Below are 23,068 nucleotides of genomic sequence, written 5' to 3'. Positions count from 1 at the left end.
CGGAAACGTAAAATGATTGGCTAGAATCTAAAGTGTATCACAGCTCAGGAAAAATAAAGCACCGAAATGTGCTTTTCGGTCTGGTTACTACCGTTTATGTCAGAACCGATACCGGTACCCATCCCTAATTACAGGACAGTCTAACTAAACTTTCTGTAATTTTACACAATTATGATGTAAAAACACCGACACGTGCAGTTGAAATTACACTTCTTAGGAGGTTACTAGGGAATTATGAAAGCCCGAGGATGATTTCCTTATTTCTGTAACAAAAGCAGAGGGTAACTAAAATCAGTAAAATAAGATGACAGGGAACTATTGTCAATATAAAAATCGTATGAAATTAAGATAAATTGAAAATTAATACATAGTTCGGTAAAAGTGAATGAATCTTTTAACTATTAATTTGTAAATTCAGTAGTCGTCATTGCTCAGGGATGTTTTTGTTATGGACACAGTAACAATCAAAGATCTGAGAGACACTTTTGTAAATCCAGTTGTAAGAAATGGTCAATTTGTTGATCTCCAAGGGATTGTTCCCAAGTATTTGGAAAACACCCTTGCACACAGGCAATCCTTAAGTTACACTTACATACCAATTGGGATTCTACGGAGCCCCCCAGGGGACATGGGAGAAAAAAAAATTACGGAGGAAAAAAAAAAAATTAGGGAGAAAAAAAAAAAATTAAGACGGACTTTTGCGAGATCTCGCAAAAGTATTGCGAGCGCTCGCAAAAGTATTGCGAGCGCTCGCAAAAGTATTGCGAGCGCTCGCAATAAGTATTGCGAGCGCTCGCAATAAGTATTGCGAGATCTCGCAAAAGTCTGTACCATAGACCTCCAAATCAGCACTGAAACCTTAGAAACAACCACAGCGATGGAGGACACACACCCATTTGAGCGATTCATAGATTTTTACTTTGAGCTTGGACTAAACTATAAAGACATTAAAACTGTGCTTTGCATTAGACACAGTTTTCATATAAGCGAAAGACATCTGAAGAGAGTTCTTAGCGCAAGGGGACACACTCGCCACAAAGCGTACTCTGACCTGGCCGTCTTGGTTGAATTTATAGACAACCAATTGCAGTACTCTGGGCAGCTTCACGGATACCGATGGATGTACGCTAAATGCAGGGAACATGGACTACGCGTGAGGAAAGAGGATGTGCGCTTGGTTTTGAAGGAGCTGGATCCCCGAGGCGTCGCACTGAGGCAAGCAAGACGTTTCAGGCGGAGGAACTATTTTTCAAAAGGGCCGAATTTCATCTGGCACATGGACTCCTACGACAAACTGAAGCCATATGGCATCTGTATCAATGGTAGTATTGACGGTTTCTCGAGAAAAATAATCTGGCTTAATGCATACACAACAAATAGTAATCCGAAAGTGATCGGGGGGTATTACATAGAAGCGGTGCAGCGTTTAAAGGGCTGCCCTAGAGTTGTGAGGGGCGATCTTGGAACTGAAAATGGCCATGTTAGAGGCTTTCAGCGTTTCCTTGTGCCCGTGGCTCCTAACGACACCCCTGAGAGTTACTTGGAGGGAGCAAGTACCGCCAATCAAAGGATTGAATACTGGTGGCGTTTTCTTCGCAGCCAGTGTCTGGAGTTCTGGTTATCCTTATTTGCAGACATCAGAGACAACGGGTACTTTGATGGTGGGTTTCTGGACAAAAACCTCCTTCAGTTTTGTTGCATGGGACTCATCCAGGTGAGTTAATAAAATATGTTTTGTTGCGTGCCTGGATGCATGCGTGTGTGAGTGAGAGATAAAGGAAACTGAGGAAGTGAAACGTCTCCTGTACTCGTTTGTGGTGTTCCCATTATCACAAATGTGGAAGCCAACTGCTCAGCCTCTGTGTGGTGGTGGTGGTGGAGGACCCCCATCTTTTTTTTCAGGCCTCCGCTTTTTTTCTAGTGGCCATAACGGGTCACATTTGAGCATACAGAGTAAGCAAATATGTACTTGTAATGTGCTCAGATAATTTTAATAAGTGCTTACAGAAAGACAATTAATGTAGCCTCTAACTGCAATTGATTTACATAGGACAAACAGACCAAGCACTATGGCTCATAATACAATTACACCTTACCTGTTTGGACTATATTTTTATATTTCATTTTTACTTGCTGCCAGGAACGTTTGGGGCCTGTTGGGTTGCACCTGCGCTCACATCACGTCACAAAATAAAATGTATAAAATAAAAAATAAAATATAATAAATAACGTGTTAAATGGGTGGAAATCCCTAGATCAATGTTTAAATTAACACTCACGCATTGACTCTGTCGGCTATTTTTTGCCATGCATACTCCCTTTCTTTTGCAGCTGAGGCTGTGTTACTTTTTTTCTGCAAAATTTGCATGTTATCGGCATATGCTGCCATCAGAATTTCGGCCTCAAGCGCTGTAAAATACATTGACCGCGCCTTCTTTCCCTCCGTCTCCATGGTGACTCGCTTAATCTGTGCTCCACTAATAAGGGCTTTATGTATCCTCGTGCGCGTGCTTAACTTGGGGTTAAAGCAACTCCGCGTTGATTGAACTAATTGTTATCAGCCTTTCTGAAACCGAATATTCCGAGTTGGACAGTTCGGGGTTACTCAACCCTGAGTATCGTTTTTCACTTCCTGAAATAGGGCCCTGTACCAGGTTTAGGGAATGGAGAGACTTGCAGGAAGAAAGAGACAAGACAGGGAGAAGCGGGTGAGAGGAGCAGGGAGTAAATGAAATCAAAAATTGTGTAAATACTATAATTTAGGTTTAAGCAATCGGCCGCCTTAAGGAAGAGCTCAACAACCAAGACTACAGTAACATCTATGTTGTTTATGTTGACATGGCATATGAAATTTTCTTATCTATAATATTAACTATTTACAATTTGGAATTATTTCGATTGGGATATCAAAATAACTTACAAATACAAAATACAATGATCAGTGACATAAAACAAATTGATTATTATGAGGTGAGTAGATGAGCCAAGCAGGTAGTAATAAGACTAATAGTACTAATGTAAGATATCACAGCATAACAGTAACCGTAGTTAGTGTGTGAAACACTTGTACAGATGACATTAGGTAAAGTACATGATTACAAAAATGCACATGATTGTTTAAAAATAATAAATTGCATAAATCTAATAAACCTTCCTCTCAGTGAGTGAGTTGTCTCATCGTGATTTGCGTATATGTATATACGTACATGCGATCGCATTTCTTAAATTTCTGTATTCTTTTTAACAGGATGAGCTGGATGACACTGCACAGGTTTGGAATACACACTCCATCAGGCCATCAGCAAACATCAATATCCCCAGTGGTCGACCTAATGTAATGTATACATTACCTGAGCTCTACGGGACAAGAGACTTCCTTTGCCCCACTGAAGAAGAACATGTTGAAATGTGTAAAACTGAGTGTGTTTTTCGACTGACCAAACCATGTGACCCCGATGTATATGAACTGTGCAATATCATCATGACTGAGTCCCATCTGACTCCACCAACAGACTCATATCAGGCTGTGAACTTGTACATGCATTTAAGAGAGAACATCATGGCATTAGTGTAAATTGCATACACTGCAGCAGAGAACATTACTCAAAATTGACCTGTGATATGTGCGAAAGCTAACTTCTGGATGTTAAACAGACTGTAAACTGTAAGCTTTCTAGTACACAGTCATTTATGAGAATATCTTATATAGAAATATTTATTGTTGTGTTCCAGGAGGGTCAGTGAACTAAAGTATAAAGGGGAGTCTCTGCCTGTTAATGATATTCTGAGTGTTCTTTAGCACAAAAACACTGTAATGTTCTGTCAAATGTTATCAAGTTCCATGTCTATGTGTATTACTTCGAATTACTTTAACTGTGTATTTGGCTTGATACATGGATCAAAACATAAGACACATCTTAATTTAATGTGTTAGGAGTTTTAATGTACAGTGTTTAATCAGATAATGGTGGTTTGAGTATTTTGTAATAATTTTTAAATGGTGAGTTGGTTTTTATTTACACCATCTGTATTTGTTAATGATGGGAATGTTTAGTTGTTGATATTGGCTAGAATACTGTTTAAAATCGAAGAGATATGATATTATGCCTTGCTGCTTTATATATATTATAACGCCAACTGTCACATTGGCAGGCTACATGAAATGGTACTAAGGGGCATCATGATCTGAGAGGGGGCACCTTGGCATTTTTCTGAACTCCAGTTTCTCTGGCTAAAAATATAGTTATTTCATGTCATTTTTGCTTCTTTTTTTTTTAAACTATTTATTCTGATTCCAGAAGAGCTTTAGTTTTTTAATGTTGGTTAAACAAAACTGAAAAAATAAAGAACTAAATAGAGACCTTTTGAACTCTTAGAATTTCTAATAGATATAAACATTCTTTTTTTGTCACTGAATTTATCTGAAGCTTATTTTATCAGCTGAATAACAAATTCTTTGCACCCACCTGTTCTGTTGATGAACAGCAATTTCATTCGAATGCTATTTTTGCAAAACTCACCACTTCTGAAAGGATGATATGTGTTGTTGAACTACCGGACAAATAAACTGAAATCTAATCAATTTCTAATTATTTTTGGACTATGTAGTACAGACAACTAAAAAATTGCAAATGACAAAAGCATATCGACAACATCTGTGTATTGACTGCCTGTGTTCCCAGGCACTTTAATTTCAGAGAAGGGTAGACAGAAGTGCATAATCTGTCAAAAATGTAGCAATACTTTATAATTAACCATATATACTATTTAATCTAATTAGAAATCCTGGCCTACAATCTTGTTTATCCTAGAAACTGTTAAATCTGATTATCATTGCTTGTTAATTTGTAATTATATAAGACAGTATAAAGAATTGTGAATCATCTGTATGTCACATTATGGCAAAGTCCTTTCAAAAAAAAAAAAAAAAAAAACTTGTGATGGCAATATGATTTTTAACAAAACAACTAGTAAACATTTTGGAAGCTAATCAAGGGAAAATAGGACTTATTGTTACAAGATGATGTTTAAAGGCCACATCAGCTTTAAGAATTTGTAAACAGGGTCTTATCATTAACTTTCAATAACTTCTTTCGCAACCATAGTGACATTCTTTACTAATATTAATGGACTTTTCACCCTAAAATCAAATTTACAAATTTTTCTGTTCGCTAGCTGTAGTATTCCTTAATCCACATTGTTTTAGTGTGAGTTGCCCAATTTTAGAGATATTGACTGTACAAGCCTACCCCTCTCTTGTTTCACATGGTACTTAATGCTTAGTAGCAAAGTCCTTATGTAGCTTCATGTTGTTTTTCAACAAGGAAGAGATCTCTACAGCTAATATCTCCCAAAACTAGGCAACTCACGACAAAACATTCTAGATGGATAAACAGCAAGCCAATGTGTGTCACTGCGGGGTATGCAGGTGTGTTGAGAGAACGTACCCAAAAGCAGACAAGGAGAGAGAGAGGACAATCAACTTAAAACAAAAGCGAGCCTTTATTCTGGCTGATGGCTGGAGTAAAAGAAAATAATGACAATGTGTACAGCAAATTTTGATGTGATCTGTCCCTCTAACGCTAAACACAAACCTTGTTTTCAACAGAAGTTAAAGATGTGGTCATTTTCAAAGAATTTTAAACAATAAAGAGTCCTTGTGAAATCTGACCTAACATACAACTAAACCATCAGAAAATTAAATTTGTGACTGCTTGTTATACGGCTGAATATATCAAATGCTTCAATGACAAAATGAAACAAGACAGAATTTATGAACTCAAGGATAATCATACAAATAAAAATTACAGCTCTAACCATTAGTACACTCATCAAGTTCAAATGATGTCCATTTCAAAGTAATTGCTGGAAAGGACATTGTCGAACTCAGGATAAGAACTGTAAGTGCATGGCACTTCAAGGGTAGCTCCACAGGTGTGAGCAACAGGCCTTCTGTTGAGCCCAGTTTCAGCATTAAAACACACCAAAATTTTGTCAACACATATCACAGAAGATCCTGTGCAGAAGTGCAGGATTTTTTCAGCTTTGGTTTCATCAGCGTTTTTAACATAACGCTGAAGATGGTTAAACGTTGTTTGTTCTCCGTGAGACAGCATGATTTTTGTTGCTTCAAATAGCTGCACTAGTCTTTTGCCTGTGGCCTTCTTTGTCTCATACAGAGATAACACACTTTCCTTGTCTGCCAGTTTCAGCTGCAGATGTGCCATGGGTGTGGAGAAGCAATCCATTATATACTTTGGCTCTTGGAGAATGGCCTTATGAGCCATTGTTTCAATGGCAGGCTGCATGTTGTTCTTAGGTGGTAGGAAGTGGGAACCCATCCTTGTAAAAAGGTCAAGCAGGTCCTCTTCATCATTTTCATCCATTGTGCCTTGGAGAGCCTTCTCAACAGCTGATCTCTCAACAGGAGGCAGATAGTTGAGAAACGATGCAATCAGAATGTCTACATCAACTGAGTCCATTCCGTGGATGCAGGCTAAAATGAAAGCCCTTGACAGCCTCACTGGAAAGACACCATGGTCTAGTAAGCCTTTCACCCATATCTGCCCAACTGCTTGCCATTCAGCCTCACTAAAGTCTGGCCTCAGCCTTGGAACTCGTTCATTTTCACCTTCACACTGTTCCAAAAATTGCTCCCAAAATGCAGTGTAAACCTCCCTTGACACCCCAGCATCATCAACAGCATTTTCATTTACAAAGTTCATCTTTAAAGTCACATTCAGAATGCGACTGTCCATAAATACAGCCAAAAGATCATCAACAACTTTTATCCTGCGAATTGATACATGTAGGGGGCTCTGTGGGTCTCCTGAATTTGATGGGGAAAGTTGGTTGCTTGAATCTAAACGCAAACCTTGTGCGATGAAATTCAGTCCATGGTCCTGAGTAAAAGACAAAACATGCACATTCCATAAGAAATGCAAATGAATTGTACAGATTACACAATATCAATGTTCTGAAAAAGTTTGAAATTTATTTGTCTAATTTTAGTGGGCTGTACATTCCCAAACCATGGTTGCACTGACAATTTATATATAACATTAACATTGTGGCCTGATGGATGTCCTTGTATGCCTCACAGAAAATTATACAAGTGTTCTTTACATGTATGAGAAGACTCACTTCTGTGCAAAATAGGTAGAGAACACAATAGTGACACCAAAACAATGTCTCACTGCTGTGTTATGTAAATAATTTGATTTCAAGACTAAATTTCCTGTTTAATCTTATGTTAATGTAAAACACTGGAATTGTCTCTCAACTGACAATATCCTTTTAATTCAAATAGACCCACAAACTGCCATATCCTCAGAAAATAGCATGACATTTTTGGCATCTCTACAGTATGTAAAGGTAGGTGTTTATGGTTGCCTGAATTGATCCATCTTACCTGTGCAATCTGGGGTGCTTCCTCTTGTATTGACTGCATATGGGGTGTGGTCAAGCCATTAGCTGAAGACAATGGTAGCAGGAAACCATCCATAGGTAATCCATTTGTGTCGGCATTCTGAGAAGGAAGTATTGCATTAATTGACAACAGACACCTTAACCCTTCAAGATTAGAAGACTCTTCTTCAATCTTCTACCTTGGCCTATTCTAAGTCATGAATGTTCTTAAAAAGTCTGCAAAATATGTCAATAGGTATTAAGAAATAGAACAAAAATACACCACTTTATTTTCAGCCTACATGTCTCACTTACAAGAGTAAAAAGACATATTACAGTGGAATCCCACAGGTTTTTATCAGATCTTGATGTACTTATTGCTACTTAAAATGTTGTATTACTGCTGCAAAAAAATCAAGTTTTAAACAAACAAGAGATGAATTCTGATTAATAGAAATCGAGCAATTCTTTCACAGTACTGTAAGTTATTTCTTTTAAGATCCAAAAGAATATTACAGAAAATAACACACATGCTTAAATTTTGTCCAAGCAGGAATGCATGATCAGCTTTTTTAAAATCAGAACTATGCAAGTTACTGAATTTGATTATTAATAAATTTCCATATTTTGTCACACTTGAACCATATCAACCACAACTGTCCATGGTCTTACCTGTCTGAGATCCTCACTGTTGACATAATTCAGGGTTATCACGACTGTGTCATCACCATCTGCTCTGACAAGATCCTCTTCAGGATTCCATACAACCGTATCCGCTTCGTCTATGTGTGGAAAACGACATTCCAAATCTTCTGGAAGTTTGGCCCAGGACTCTAGTTTGAAGGATTTGTTAGGAACTATACTGGTCAGATCAATAATTTCAGAGCAGTGGTCAGGGAAATCATGATCACTTGAGTCAGTCTGCTGCCGCTGTCCCACGACAGTGTTTTTAATGTCTGTTGGGGTTGAATGCATATGATGGGATTTTCCTGGACTTTGTGTTGTCACTGCCTCACAGAGTGATTTCAGTTTTTTTGGATTGGGTTCCATCTGGAAATTGTGAATCTGTGAACCAGAAAACAAACACAAGACACAAACGAAAATAATTCAATTATTTTTTCAGCAGCCAGTCATTTTGTACATGTTAATGAATACAAAGCTGTAAGTCTTTCACAGATGTATTAAATGTACCTTACCACACAAGTCAACAACAAATTCCTGGAATAATTTCATCCTTCAGAAGTGCAAATATTCGTAGATGTACATAAAGCACTTGAATAAGACAACTCTTTATTGCAGTTGCACAGTCAAACCTAGTACAATAGTACAACAAAATTAGAAAATGTCGCATGTTACCACCGAGCACTACTAAACACAACAAAATACAGTAACTTTAAAGTGATCATTATTTTTAATAATAACTTTCTTATTTTAACAAACCTGTTTGCCAGTGTCACTGTCAGATGAATCCCCATGTTCAAGTAGATCTGGGACAAAATCATCTGTCTCACTGTCAAATCCAAGTAATGTCACCGGTGAATCTTCTTCAGTTATGCTGACAGAAAAATCCTCTTCAGATGAGGACTGAACTGTTAACAGTGTTTCATCTTTCGTGCAAATGTAAAATCTCAGGAGCTTCAATTTGGTTTGTTCATAAAGTTTGCCAACAGTGTCATCTAAAGCAATCGGATTTTTTTTTTTTTTAAATCACAGATATCAATGACAAAGTCTTCAACTCTCCCTTTTGGCGAGTACCCATCTGGAAAAAACAGGTCCTTTCCCATTTCCAAAATCTTAGCTACAGTTGTAGTTTTTTCCACAGTTGCATGTCTTGTTCCTCCACCATTTCTGGTTCTCACTTGACGGTATTCATTACTGCTTAAATGAAGCCATCCGATTTCTATTTTTCTGCAGGTCTTCTCTGCTGCAGTATTTCTCTGTCTTGCCATCCCTTCACTTTGCTTTTGGAACACACCTGATGAACCACACAGCACTCCTTTGGTTTTTGATCTTACTTTCCGTTAGGGCTGCTCAATTAATCGAATTTTAATCACGATTACGATCTGGGCTTTCAACGATCATTAAAAATGACTGAGCCGATTATTAGCCCCTCCCTCATTTATCCGCGACACCTTAAAGGCCGGTCCGTGAAAATATTGTCGGGCATAAACCGGTCCGTGGCGCAAAAAAGGTTGGAGACCGCTGATTAAGAGGACCCGAGGGAAGCTCGGAAAGCTAAGCAGAAGTTATTTAGAGAGTGACTGCCGTTGGTTGAAAAAGAGTTAAAAAAAAAAAAAAAAAAACAAACTTCAGTGGTGTTGCACACTATTTTATATTATTTTTTAAAAGTCATTGTTAACCCTTTAAAGCCGGTCAGAGCAGCACGCTCCGTTTTGCGTAACTATTTTTAAATCCCTGTAGAACCTGAACCGTGTAAGCTAGCGCAATAATTTGTTTTGCATATGAAACCGGAGGAGTTGTACTTACATCTTATGCCATCAGCTTGTCCTCGGTCACGGTTTCGTTCCACGTATAGCTTTGCAAAAACTGCATAAAAAGCGCTTGCAGGAACAAAAACCTAATATTCCAGAAACACGCTTTGCCGATCCGACCAGCTGTTCGTAACACTTCCCACAGTGAAACAGACGTCAGCGCGAACTGTGCATGTCCGCCATTTCCTGGAGGAATAGAGACACAATGAGACAAAGTTACTTTTTTATGCTTAACGTGTACACGGGTGAGCTGCTGGAAACAACCCACAACCATGGACAGTGGCTTGGCATTTTTATAGGCACAAATCACAGAGACAGTGAGAACAGGATAAGAAAATAATAAACAGATAAAATAAACAACTCCATATATGGTGCTAGTCTTGTCAGCAGAGAGCTGGGAGAGATAAAACAATCTGAAACAATATGTCCCCGAAACAATATGTCTTTGCTGGGAAAGTCTAAAAAGACACTTCTAAACTAATCTAACCACAGACAAAGGGCATCTTTGTACATTTAAAAGAAGGTAAAGAAACATAGAATCATTTTTCCTGTAGCAATATACTACGTTACTAAAAAATATTTTGCTAGTAAGGTATAAGTAAGGTAAGTTCCACCAAGTATTTTGTGCCATGCTGTCCATGTTACCATGGTAATGGCACAGCCAGATAACAACATCCAAATTCATGGGCTGCAACCTCTTTTTTTTTTTTTTTTTTTAAACTGTATTTATCACATTGTCCAAATTCATGGGCTGCATCCTCCTGAGGACGCTTTTGTAGACCGATTATGTCACAGCGATGCACCGAAGGCTATCCAATTTCGTAGACTCCTTTTTTTTTTTTTATTTGCACAGAAATGTACAACAATTCTGGCAATCTCTACAAAGATTCTATTTTAAATTCGTAAACTCCTCCGAATGCAGCAGACAAATGCATCCTCCTTTTCACCTATTTTTTTTTAATTATTGAACTTTATTAAGAAGCAGTATACAGAACATGTATACAACCAGAACAAAATTAACATATGCCAGGGGGTGTAATACAAAGAATTACATTCACTTTTCACCGAATTTGAAGGATGGGTCCGGTGTGTGCTTCGTGGCCCATATCCCAGAATTCAAAGTGCGGCCCAGCCAAACTCCAGTTTCCGGTAATGGCGGCCGTTAATAAGTTTTAAAATGACCGTTATTAATCTTTCTGGGTCACAAAAAATTTTTTTAAACACATTTCAGGGGAGAACGTGGGTGTATAAACTTGAAATATCTTCTCGGTTTATCAAGATATCGCATATTTGCAAAAGTGCTTCGACGTTTTCCTTGATGTCTGTTACCCACCAGCTCGATAGGTAGCCGAGAGCTCAAGGGTCACTAAAGCCGCCAAGAACGGCACAACTCGCGGCATATTATTTTCAGATCACCGCGGACTTTAGCTACTCAGGCTAAACTTAATATATAAAACACTTAGACAACCTAAAAATGTTAATGTTTGGCTTTTTTCAGTGTTTCATTTGTTCGTGAGTAAAACGGTTTGGCTGAGATTAAAGTTATTAGATTAAATTCGATAAAATAAAACTTTAATCCCCCGGGTGGGTTCCACATTGGTTTTACAGCGCTTAATCAACGTCACACAGAAAACTGATTAAACAGAAGTGCGAGATGGTCGAGAATTTACTCCAGTGTCGTCTTATATTTTAGATAGAAAGGAGCAGACGGACGAGCTTATTACACTCCACCGAGACAGCGGTGACGCTAATCAGAAGGCTAGACCGTCCAATTTCCCCAGCCGTTCTGAGAACCCGGCCCACGTAGACCACGAAGCCCGAGTCCTCGGGAGGATGCAGCCCATGAATTTGGACACGATTTGAAATTTCAAAACATATGTGCACTTAACGAGTTATGTTTAATGAACCTGAACATATTTACAAGAATTAACATTAAAGGCCTGCATATACGACCTCGGTTTTTCAACAAGTTACTCGCCTTTTGAACCGCGGTGTTTAATGCTTTGTTGTTTATACGTACTTTGTCTTGTTGCATGTGCATGATGTCGTCGTGTGGGACCTCTCTTGACCGCAAGAAATGTTCTAAATCCTCCTCCATGTCCGCACCGTATGGAGCTCCGTACCGTAGCACCGCACCCTTCCACTGAAACGCTATCAAAAAGGAGCGGGATCTTTTGCGAGATCTCGCAATACTTATTGCAAGCGCTCGCAATACTTTTGCGAGATCTCGCAATACTTTTGCGAGCGCTCGCAAAAGTCCGTCTTAATTTTTTTTTTCTCCCTAATTTTTTTTTTTCCCTCCCTAATTTTTTTTTCTCCCATGTCCCCTGGGGGGCTCCGTAGGATTCTGCTAATTATCTAAGTAGCTGAAAAACTGATAGCTGATCAGTTTCACTTATTTAAACAGCGATTGTACTTTTTAACACCAAAAATGGAGTTTAGTCTTCAAGCCAATCATTCCATTCTTTGATCATTTTTACAGAAAAGGTAAAAGCATTTGAAACTGTTATGACACTGTATATTGTTCTCCAAAACAGATAATGGTAATTTTTCCTCTGTGTATTTCAGCAAACTGTATATGGTTCAGGAGCTCAAAAAATAACTTCAACCATATTTAAGTGCGTACCCACAGGTGTTCCTCAAGGTTCAATCCTAGGTCCTCTTGTTTTCTTTGTATATTAATGAGTTTCCATCTGCTTGCTCTGGAGCTAATATGTGTATGCAGATGATGTAATAGTGAAACTGCTGCTAAACAAGCGTTACGTCTGAATCATTCTCCATTTCATTTAAATGCATCTAAGACAGCGTGCATCTTTTACCAAATCAAGTGGAAAAACCAAAATCAGGATGTTCTGAGTCAAATGTTTAGATATCAACTCTTAATTAAACTTTAAGTCCCAAATAAAAAAAAAAAAGATTTGTAATATAGTTTAATATTGACAACTTAAATATATATGAAATACGTTCATACAGCTTAAGTTACATACATTTTGTCCTCCATATTATTTTAGTATTATTTTGTTCAGCTCAGTTCCTTTACTCTTCATATAATAGATGCATTAAAAACCCATATCATGAGTTTAGTGCATTTATCAAATACATGAATTTGCATCTTTAATTAAATCAATTATGAAACAATATAGCTCCTCATTGATTTAGTTCATTACCACCAGGATAAAAAGAGACCAAATTACACATTTGAATAGAGAGGGCTATATTATTCCTTTAAAGGATGTCTGGTCTTAATGCATTTTCTGTAAAGGCTGTGCAACAGTGGAAGATCACACCCATTAGTTTCAAAGATCAGAACACATTTTCAATGAAAACTGAAGACTGTTGAATGATAATGTCAGTACTGAGCTAAGTTTTACTTTAGCCAGTATGTCCCTTCTCCTTATATAAAATTGATGCGTTCTGATTCTAGTGTTCTTTCAAGACCCAAACTGGGACTACAGCTGAAAATTAGCTCATGGCCAACTCTGGTGCATTTTCAACTAATTTTATTAACATTTCCCAGTTTTAAAATTAAATGTGTAAACTTATTTACATTGAAACAGGAATCTCACCCCTTTGGCCCACTTAAGATCAGAATGTGCTTTCTTTGCACAGTTAAGCCTCAGACATGTCTATAGACTGGTCAGCAACCCCTTTAAAGCGTGAAATGCTTTAAACTTTATTCCAAATTCTAGTTTGCGTTCCCTAGGTGGTCACAGTTGTCCCTAGCGACCTGCCATGGTTCACCATTTGTAGCTTCATAGTCCTAGAGACCAAAGTTACAATTACTGAAGTAAAATGAAAACAAAGCACAGGAAGAACAGTTTCAATAATCTTTATTTCATAAAAAAGTCAAATCGGCTTATCAGATTAAAGAAAGTAGAAACCAATAATAATCGTTAGCTGGCGAGGCATTTTACAGGGGGGCGTGTCTTCTGACAAACTGACCGGAGTGACCTCGACAGGCAGTACAAGTTTACCCAAAAAGTCAAGAAGGCGAAGTTTAAGACCGAACAGGAGCCAAAACAATGAGCCGAGTCAATTTTAAAAAGAAAAAATAAAGAGGGGGAGAAAGAAAAGACTTTGGCTGTAGTCGCATGAAGATTAACCTCAGACTTATGAGCAGCAGCCACTGAAAATCAAACACGTTTTCATAATCCAAATTACATCAAAATGACCAAAGAAGGGAAGAGAAGGGGAGAATTTGTCATTTTCTGCTCCCACTGCCCTCCATACTGCGAGTTAAGGACCCGTTTTATTTGGACAAACTAAGCGTTTGGTAGTGGTGGAGGATTGTTTGCATTTGTGGATAAATAAACCGTAACAGGATGTAGAAGGAGGGAAAAGGGCAAAGACATTCTACTGCTCCTGCTCCTACTTTTTAAAAGAAAAACAAAAGAAAAACAAAGCTCGTCTGGCAATTGAGGTTTTAGTCCGCCTCCTCTTCCTCCGATTCCGACTCTGCCGAGAGAAAACACAAGAGGACGAATCAGTCAAGACGCTGATCACTTTACAACATCTTGTGAATGAGTAAAACGATGATTTGATTGTGATTGTCTTTAAAGTATTTAAGACCTCCTTTTTCTCATGACTGTACAGTCATTTAAAGACTGAGACCTTTCCCAACTACCTGGTTGCCTCCAGCACCCTGTGCATGTGAAGAACTCGCCACTAAAAACCAAACAACATGCAGTCATCCTTTGCTCCAGTGAATACATCAGGACTAAACGCTGATCTGGTTTCAGAGGATTTCAAACAAGAAAAATACTCACTCTCCCAGGATTAGAGACTGTTTGTGACGCCTGGCAACCATCAGTCACTAGAGAAACTTTTATTCTGGCCAGTTTGTTAGTGCTGGGTAAAAATCAGTAACAAAAAGGCTGCATGGAAACCCCTTGATTGGTGACAATTTGTCTCAATTGCACAGACAAAACCTGCAAACTAGGAGCAACTGAGACAAAATACTTGCAAACCACTCGCCAAGTGGGTGTGAAACTTTTGACATAAGCCAGAATTGGAGAAATTGAACTTGTACCTCAACTCTGCAAATATATTGCAAAAAAGAAGCAACCGATGACTTTAGAGGAACTTTTTTGGACTTATTTCAAGTTTCCCTGCCACTCAGGAATAGTTTGCATCTTCCAAGCAAAGTACTTGTAACCAGGTTTTTGGTTCAGCCCCCTCTTGTGATCAATTTCGCCAAACAACAGCTCGTTTGGAAATGAACATTTTCCCTGGTGATTGTCATTTGCAAGATTGCCACTTACTCTAGGGCCATTTATAGAGGCATTTTGCATTATACTTTGGCTAAAGCTACAGCTTCGAGTTTTATAACAAACATCCTGATACACTAGCACAGATGGCCAGCCAGATTATTATAATAATAATTATATCGCGCTTTTCAATGCCACTATTCATTCATTCTCTCACTCACACTGGTGGAGGCAAGCTACGGTTGTAGCCACAGCTGGTGCTCGACTTCCCATTACATGGCCACACCACAGAGCATTTGTGGTGCTTCAACCAGTTGTGGACCGATCGAGCTCTGTTACCTGACATGCCAGCATCAATTACCATGTGGGTAGTAGTCATGTGACTGTAAAACATCTCAAGCATTTCATATTGACCTGTGATTGAGTCAGCTAACAAGCTAAAACAAAGCTTTAGCAAATTCATATATAGTATAAACTCCTTCGTTGTCATAAATACACTCAGGTACATGTCTATACATGCCTTTAATCATACAACGTGACAGGTGCATGTCTAACTGGCCTGTTCAATGCAGAGCTCCTTTAACCTTTTAGTGGCCTTTCAGGTTTTGAGCATATGCCATCAGCTCTGAACACAGCTCCTCAAAACACACAAAACCCAGGAAGTGCAGGTTATTTCTCCATCTTTACCTTCCTCAGCATTCTTCAGCCACTCCACAAATTTTTTCATCTGCTCGAGGAAAACGCTCTTCCCCTTGGCAAGGTGGGCTTCAGTGTACCACTTCAGTATGGCCTCTTCACTCAATACATCCGCTGAAAGAGAAAACAGGACTGTGAGGAGGGCGGGCACATTAAACTTCCACCAGGAGAGCCTGAAACCTTTGTAAAGATTCAAAGAAACAATTTACTGATGCTTGGTGAGAGTTTCTCTATTAAAAACAATCTGGACTTCTGGGGGAAATCTAAGACCAATCAAAGCTGAAGCTGTGTGTAAAAAGGACAATGCCAAGCCAGACTTTCTAGTGTTTGGGTAGCAAAAAAAAAAAAAAAAAAAAAAAAAAAAAAAAAGACACCAAGCACATTCAAGAAACAGCTTTTTAAAGTCAGGAAATGGGAAAAATGACCTTTCATAAACCTAAAAGACGACAAGACAAGCTGTCACAGCCAAGCTTTTTCCTCCTGCTGTAGCACCAACCTTTATAGAGGAGCACCACGATCTTCTGAAAGGCCTTCATGAAGTGGATGTTGTCGTAGCAGTACTCCTGGATCTTCAGCAGCAGGCTGAGCTCAGACAGACCCTGGGAGGTGAAGGCTTTCAGCAGAGGGCTGTATTGCTGTGGAGAAAGAAGCCGCTAAATTAGAGCATGTAAAGCTGCAGGGAGCAATACTGTGGTACACGTGGAGCCGTTTCCTTTCACCAACCAACAGTCTGGGACAGATTGATTGATGTACACGAGCTTTAACAGCTTCTCATGCAGCTTTGTGATTTTCTTCCTTAAAAGTTTTCAGGTCGGTCAAACAGACCAATCACATTTATCCATCTAACTCTGAGTTTCAATAGCAACCAAGATACTTGTAGACTTCCTGTTGGGTTTAGAAGGCACAAAGATGCCTTTTCAACTTGGGATATTACACGAGGCCACTGAATTTCATGCAAGCAGATTAAAATCAAGTGCTGGGGCTCCTTTATTGAAATACTGTAGGTGGCGCCATAGACCCAATAAATACTACAAAACCTGCCTCTTGACTTTAAAATGCCAGCCTTCCAAAATGGGGTTTAGGGCATGTTTCCACTGAGATACATGTGTAACATCCCAAGATGGACAAAATGAATCAAATTTCACAGGTTAGTTTTGTAGGTGATGCTATTGAGGTGTTTTGCACCCCCACATGTGTTAGCCCCATAATAAAGTCTTCATTAGTCTTGAAGTTCATGGGTTTGAGGATGTTTAGACACTTGAAAAGAGAACATTTACTGGCAATAATAAATAGACGCTGTAATTTGGGGATTTATTGCAGTGAGATTGTTGCTACTGCTGGACTAGAGGCACAATGAACTAAACGGGAGGCTTTTATTTTGCAAATCTGCCACCAACTTGAAAATCCTGTTCAATTCAAATATTCCAAGGCTTTTACTTTGAAGTAAGACATAGCTGTGGTTGCGGGATAAGCCTTCAGCCGTAGAGTCGCGTTTCCTGCACAGGTTCATTAATTAATAATGATGAATTAATCCCTTTAAGCGCTTTAACCACAGCTGTGCTCCTCGGCCCTGCTGCGTACCTTCAAGTGTTTGATGGCTTGTTCGGTCACGAGCTCTTCCTTCTTGTTCCATTCCACGGAGCTCATCACACTAGTCCAGATGATGCTGATCATGGCCTGCTCAGAGAGGTTGGCCTTCTTCATCTCCTCCCTAGTGAAGGCAATAATCTGAAGGAGGGAAGGCAGCGAGGTTAATCACACACGTCAGTCACTAATGAAGCACACATCTGTTTCTGTGCTTTTTCATTCAGAGAAACTGAGTGGAGCAAAAACAGAAGTGTTAAAAACCTGTTGTTCAGAGCTCAGTGTATATCTTTTATGATAAATTAGGCATTTAAATAAGTCAGCCTGTGGCCTCACCTCCTTCAGAGGGTCACCTCGGGACATCTGCTCCTGGAGCTCCTTCTGCAGCTCCTTGCGGGCGCCGATGGATTGCTGGTTGCGGGCGAAGTCAGACAGCTCCTTCAGCCCGGCGTCGGTGAAGTACTTCGAAAAATGCTCGCAGCTCCGTTTGTTGGCCGGAAAGAGTTCCTGAGGAGGAGAAGGATGTTCACACACCAGTGAGACACTGGCAGCAGGAATGGGTCGACACGTGGCCCCTGACTTGTGTTTTTGCTTACCATCAGCCTGTTGTCCATGCCAACTTTGCGAAGACTGCCAGCAACAGAGTTGATGTCCTTCTCGTTGATCCATGACTTGAACAGCTTGACAGCGAAGGCTGCAGAAACGCCTGGACAGAGATGACACAGGTCAGAGCTTCTTCTGAACACAAAACCAACTCCTTTTTTAAATTAATTTGACTGCCCTAATTAATGTTAAGCTTCCCAGGGAAGCTGTTGCACACAAGAACCACAGAAAGTGTCAGTGTTGCAGGACGAAACCACCAAACTGCTGCTGTCACTGATACCCGACCAGCTTTCTGACCGTTTCTGAGCCAGACTTAAGACGTTTGTCCTTACCTTCTTTGACGAGGTTCTCGTTGAAGAGACTGTTCAGGATGGAGGCTGATATGCTGCCGTTGGCCAGCAGGATGCCGGTCAGCATGGCGAGCTTGTTGCGCTCAGACTCAGTAAACCCCTTTAGAAACAGCAGTAACTACAAAGAGAACGCAGACAAGTTTAATGCATGTTTAAACTTGAAAAACAAAAACTGTGGGCATACTTACATCCCTAGAGATGTTAAAACTCCCTTCCACTAAAGAAATTTCTTTCCAGACATGTTGAGAATAACCTTTTAAGCAAATCAAATTTAGGGTTACCACACATTAAAAGTTTGTATTTTGAGCTTCTGTGGACGGTCAAGAGTTTTAAAATGTTTGTATCAGCAATAAACTAGTGTAACTTCATGGGGCTGCTGTGACACCACGCCTGGGATCACTGCAATGCCCATAACATCATTGAAAAGTGCACAGTTGTTTCCAAATCCCATTAGATTTTATCAATTGTGCAAACCGTTCAAGAGTTGCGATAAAAAGGCCCAACTTATCCCCAGCAACAGGTGGGTCGTTTCCCACAGAGCTGCTCGCATTTGCGGAAATGTAAGGGCACGTGAAGAAAAAGCACCTCCTGTGGTGTGAAAGAAAACAACGCACACCATGCAGCAATTAATTTCTTATCCCATCAGTGGACATCAGCTCCATCTTTGACTGCAGTCTTTGTGCTTATGGCACCAGTTTTCTACAGCAGGACTTAAACTCCATGTATGGTGTCACACACCCATCCTACGCTTCCTAGTACTGTGCTTACAAGCATAAAATAAGCACCACATAATGATCCAGCGGCACAAAGTCCTTGACTACACTGACAGACCCGACAGCCAAGCAGTCGTTCCCATTTCAGCTCTTTGAAGTGGTGCACTGCAACGCAAATTCAGGCTTGTGGATGTCACTCAGACACAAGCAGACAAAGTATAATCAAGGCCCAACCCCCCAATTACTGGCAGTCAAAAACACCTCAAACAGCCCGACCACTTAAAGGTATGATCTGGTGCTGCAGTTGTACTTTCAAAGATCATGGCTGCTGAAACTGCTATCATCCAAGATGGTGCAGCTGGGAGTTTGTCCAACCACAGGAACAGAGGTTCACGAGAGCTGACCAACTACAAGGGCCGCAACAGCAGCGAACAGACTGCTCTAAAGTTGGAGCACATTAAAAGAACAGGGATAGCAGAGGCTCAGCCTTCAAAATAAGAGCATGAAAAATATCAGTTAATCAATTTTGACTTTAGTCTTGTTTAGTCGGCTTGTGGGAAACTCAAAAGTCCGCAATTAAAACTTTTAACACCAATGAAATTTTATTTTTAGATTAAGAAATTCAGAAACTTTTAAAACATCTACAGTACATTATGTACTTCGTCTGCTGCATAGTGCCTTGCTTTGGGGGAAAAAAGTTTGTTATCTTGAAAACAAACGAAGGGAACTGCAATCAACAGCTGGCAACCTCTGCCTCAAACCGTTCCAACCAGCTAAGCCCAGTTTGAACTTATCCCCTTATCAGGATCCAGTTATTGCTCACCTTCTTGATCTCCTCTTCGAAACCCTTCTCCAGGTACTTGTAACGCCTGATCAGCTTGTTAAAAACCTGTTTATGAGTCAAAGAGAAGAAACGGCCTGTGAGCATTACCTGCTTGTCACGCGTGCTTCATTTTTAAAACGCATTCATTAACAGGGACCGACCTGAGCATATGCTTGCATTGTCTCCAGGTCTTCTTGTGCCGTGAAGAGGCAGTACTCTGTGCGGGTCATGTCATCAGAGAGAGTCCCTCCTGGGGCTGCAGACACACATAAAAAGGTAAATATATACATGTATTACACACATTTCTGCACACGAGTGACGACAAAACATGTCGCAACTCACCCAGCATCCCGCCAGCCACCAGGATGTCAAAGAGTGTCTCTGCATAGCGGCGGTAGTCAAGCTTGGCGCCAGAGGCATCGAGGAACTTTGCGACCGCTTCCAAATCAGTGCCAGTTTGATTCAAGCCTTGTACGATACTTTCTTGAAACTGAGTAGGGTCAAATCTCTCCTTTTCATCTGTGGGAAGACAACGACACACAAACGTTGATTCAGAAATGAAAGCAGAGTGTGGAACAGCAGGGCTGGGGATCAGTGGATCCAGGAATCAGCACTCACCTCTTTTCCTCGTTTTGAAACGCTGGCCTGTTAGCGTTGGCTTTTGCTGCTTTTGATTATTCATAAAAGACACCCTGAAAGAGACGAGAACACACAGAGTTAATGTTTAGCTGCACAGGCAACTCATCAACGGGCCCTGTAATTATGTTTTCTCCTCCCAGCACCTGGGCGTAAGCCGGGTTATCCACACGTCCTGTAACAATGGGCTGTGTAGAATAACTTTAGAGTCTGCTGGTAATTCAAAAAGCTGGTGGCACCGACCGGAGATGAAAAGTTTTTATTGTAAGAACTTAGTTTCAGTTTGTTTTCAATCAGTTTACTCTCTGGGAGTTTCCAGAGTTGGCTTATTCTTTTCAGTTTAGTTTTAACTTAAAACCTGTTCAGTTTCAGTCAGGCTTTTATTTCTCTCACTTTAAAGAGAGGATAAATTTCAAAAGTAATCATGAATATTTGAAGGACGCTGCGAGTCATACAGGAAGGCTCATGGAGTTAAATTATTATCAAAATGGTATTTTTGGAAATGCATTAGTTCCTATTTAACTAAAACACATTCCCCCTTTCATTTTAACAGGGTGTAAAAACCCTTAAAAGGTACAAACAATGAAAAGGCCCGACTCTTTGCCCGCGATGAGGTTCATTGTGAAAGTAACCAAAGTGTTATCACAGGACGAAATGTTCCCTTGCTATAGCAGTCAAAACAAAAAAAATGCACACTCAGCAAAAAAAGAAAAACCAACCTAGTAGTGAAGCAACAATTTCTTCATTTTAATTTACTTAAATGTTTTAAAGTCTGAGTTCTTCAGCAACAAACCACAAAGGCCACAAATCATGCTTGTTAACCATGTCTTACTTCCAGACAATGATAAAAGTAACCACATTGTTCCTTTAATTCATGGATCCGTGTTGAAAAAGCAACACGCTGATAACAGTAACGATGAATAACACCCAGTTTTGATCTTTTTTTGAGCCACAAACACACAGTAGCCTTTACACACTAATAACCCACTGGTTTAGAATAATAATAATAATAATTCTGGGACATTTCAGCCAGCAGCATCTGTACATCCCTGAGAGAAACTGCAGTACTACACTGGCTGAAATGTTCCTTCACTGTGTGGGAATCAGTCAAACTGAGTTGATAGAGATAAGTAGAAAAAAGAGTGCAAATTAGGGAAGGGAAAAAAAGACCAGCTTCCAAGACTTCAGCTCAACATTTAGTCCCATCAGCTGACAAAACAGGGCAGTAAATGTCATCTTATTAACAGATAACAGCCAAGGGGCTGATATTTCTTGACGCTTTTCCCTTTCATGTCCAATTTCCCCCCTCCATTTCTACCAAAGAGTGTATACATGTTTGAGTATTTAAACCCATGACACCCCTTTTCTTTGCAGTGATGGCTTCATTTCCCTCCTAAATCCCAAACTCTCTTCTATCCAGGCTCAGGGTCCGTCAACAGCTGGGTTAATGTCAAGGAAACTCACTGTGTAAGTTATTTTGCTGTAACTGAGACGTTCACGTGCCTCTTAAGATTAAACCAAGTAACGTGTATATCTGTAACCACTGCCTTCACAAACACAGAGAACGTTAGAAAGTATTTAACTCTAAGAGATGCGTATTTATCAGTTTTAAATGGCAGTGTAGTTAACCACTATCCGCGAGCATGCAGTTGTTTAGTTTTAGCTGTTCTGACTTCATTTATCTTACTCCAAGGAAAGCCTCCTTAATCTATTAAAAACAGCCTGACATAATACAGATTTAGTTCAAAGTAAATTAAATCCAGCACGGATGCTTTTCCTCCCCCCGGGCTTTGACTAGCTACTCACACAAAGGTGAAGGAGTACTCGGCAGACAAAAGACAATCTGCGGGGCTATAAAGGTGGATGCTGGGAGGTGGAAATAACCAGATGTATCAGCACGACACTGCTTAATTCAATCACAGTACACAGGTGTGACCTCAACGCGAGCACGTTCCACGGATATTTCCCACGGATAGCTTTCCGCTCGCGAGCAATGAGGGATTTTCTGAGCAGCTGGCTAACTGTGGATTAGCACAGGCTAACTCGAGGCCTCGCCATGCGCCGAGCAAGGTAGCCGGGCCCGCTAGCACGCTAACCACGTTTGATTACCGTTCAGCCTCGGCTCACGCACGCAAGAAAATTCACCGCATCAGCACCTCATCGACTATAAAACACAACCACCTGTCGAGCTGTCATGAAAAAAAAACCCATCCATAACAACAACAAAGCAGAGCCGCAATCTGCTCTGTAATGGAGCTAATGCTAAGTTAAAATTCGCCCTCCGGCGGCGCCCATGATGGCAACATTCCCAGGCCGAACAAAACCCAAAAAGCAAAATTTCCTGCCTTCAAACAGGCCACATCAGTACACGCAAGGAGAGGGCGGCGTGGGAACCGAGGCGAGGAGCCGGAAAACGAGAGTACTCACCGAAATTAATGCAGATAAAAAACGGTTGTGAAGCCGAGGAATGGAAGCAAAGTGTCGAGTATCTGAGCGGCCCAAACAAAAAGACCTTCCCGTCAGGACTTCCGCAGGCTCCGCCCGCTGCGCATGCGCT

At 40.1% G+C, this 23,068-nt stretch overlaps 2 protein-coding genes across 4 annotated transcripts; both read right to left on the bottom strand.

Moving 5' to 3' along the window:
* Nucleotides 1-5,499: 5,499 nt before the first annotated feature.
* On the bottom strand, nt 5,500-12,173 carry LOC147302021 (uncharacterized). 3 transcript variants are annotated; one of them, XM_086282571.1, is made up of 4 exons: nt 11,920-12,173; nt 8,080-8,472; nt 7,412-7,528; nt 5,500-6,902 (listed from the first exon to the last, which is right to left on the bottom strand). In XM_086282571.1, exons 1-4 carry the CDS (start codon nt 11,995-11,997, stop codon nt 5,838-5,840), a joined length of 1,653 nt encoding a protein of 550 aa, XP_086138697.1. In that variant the 5' UTR covers nt 11,998-12,173; the 3' UTR covers nt 5,500-5,837. The 3 variants fall into 3 exon arrangements, with proteins under 3 accessions (XP_086138697.1, XP_086138696.1, XP_086138698.1); XM_086282570.1 differs by lacking the exon at nt 11,920-12,173 and adding an exon at nt 8,604-8,722; XM_086282572.1 differs by lacking the exons at nt 7,412-7,528; nt 11,920-12,173.
* Nucleotides 12,174-13,712: 1,539 nt separating this feature from the next.
* On the bottom strand, nt 13,713-23,062 carry bzw1a (basic leucine zipper and W2 domains 1a). The gene is made up of 12 exons (XM_086283012.1): nt 22,939-23,062; nt 20,494-20,567; nt 20,218-20,394; nt 20,037-20,131; nt 19,876-19,941; nt 18,322-18,457; nt 17,983-18,092; nt 17,723-17,893; nt 17,384-17,530; nt 16,299-16,437; nt 15,794-15,916; nt 13,713-14,354 (listed from the first exon to the last, which is right to left on the bottom strand). The coding sequence occupies exons 2-12, from the start codon at nt 20,555-20,557 to the stop codon at nt 14,323-14,325; spliced, it is 1,260 nt and encodes a 419-aa protein (XP_086139138.1). The 5' UTR covers nt 20,558-20,567; nt 22,939-23,062; the 3' UTR covers nt 13,713-14,322.
* Nucleotides 23,063-23,068: the final 6 nt, after the last annotated feature.

This window comes from Aulonocara sp. 'chitande type north' Nkhata Bay, linkage group LG23 (assembly GCF_057382095.1).
Source record: "Aulonocara sp. 'chitande type north' Nkhata Bay isolate Kocher_YH1m ecotype deep benthic linkage group LG23, A_spYH_male_GT1.1, whole genome shotgun sequence".
NCBI lineage: Eukaryota > Metazoa > Chordata > Actinopteri > Cichliformes > Cichlidae > Aulonocara > Aulonocara sp. 'chitande type north' Nkhata Bay.
The sequence above is the reverse complement of the archived record's forward strand: the minus strand, read 5'-3'. Positions and strand labels throughout refer to the sequence as shown.

Coding starts and splice junctions, on each gene's coding strand:
- LOC147302021 (XM_086282571.1), bottom strand. CDS start 11,997: ATGGAGGAGGATTTAGAACATTTCTTGCGGTCAAGAGAGGTCCCACAC. Junction 8,473..11,919: donor TGCACATGCAACAAGACAAA/GTACGTATAAAC, acceptor TCTGGTTCACAG/ATTCACAATTTCCAGATGGA. Junction 6,903..7,411: donor AAGCACCCCAGATTGCACAG/GTAAGATGGATC, acceptor TCTTTTACTCAG/GACCATGGACTGAATTTCAT.
- bzw1a (XM_086283012.1), bottom strand. CDS start 20,557: ATGAATAATCAAAAGCAGCAAAAGCCAACGCTAACAGGCCAGCGTTTC. Junction 20,395..20,493: donor TTTCAAAACGAGGAAAAGAG/GTGAGTGCTGAT, acceptor GTCTTCCCACAG/ATGAAAAGGAGAGATTTGAC. Junction 20,132..20,217: donor GGTGGCTGGCGGGATGCTGG/GTGAGTTGCGAC, acceptor GTGTGTCTGCAG/CCCCAGGAGGGACTCTCTCT.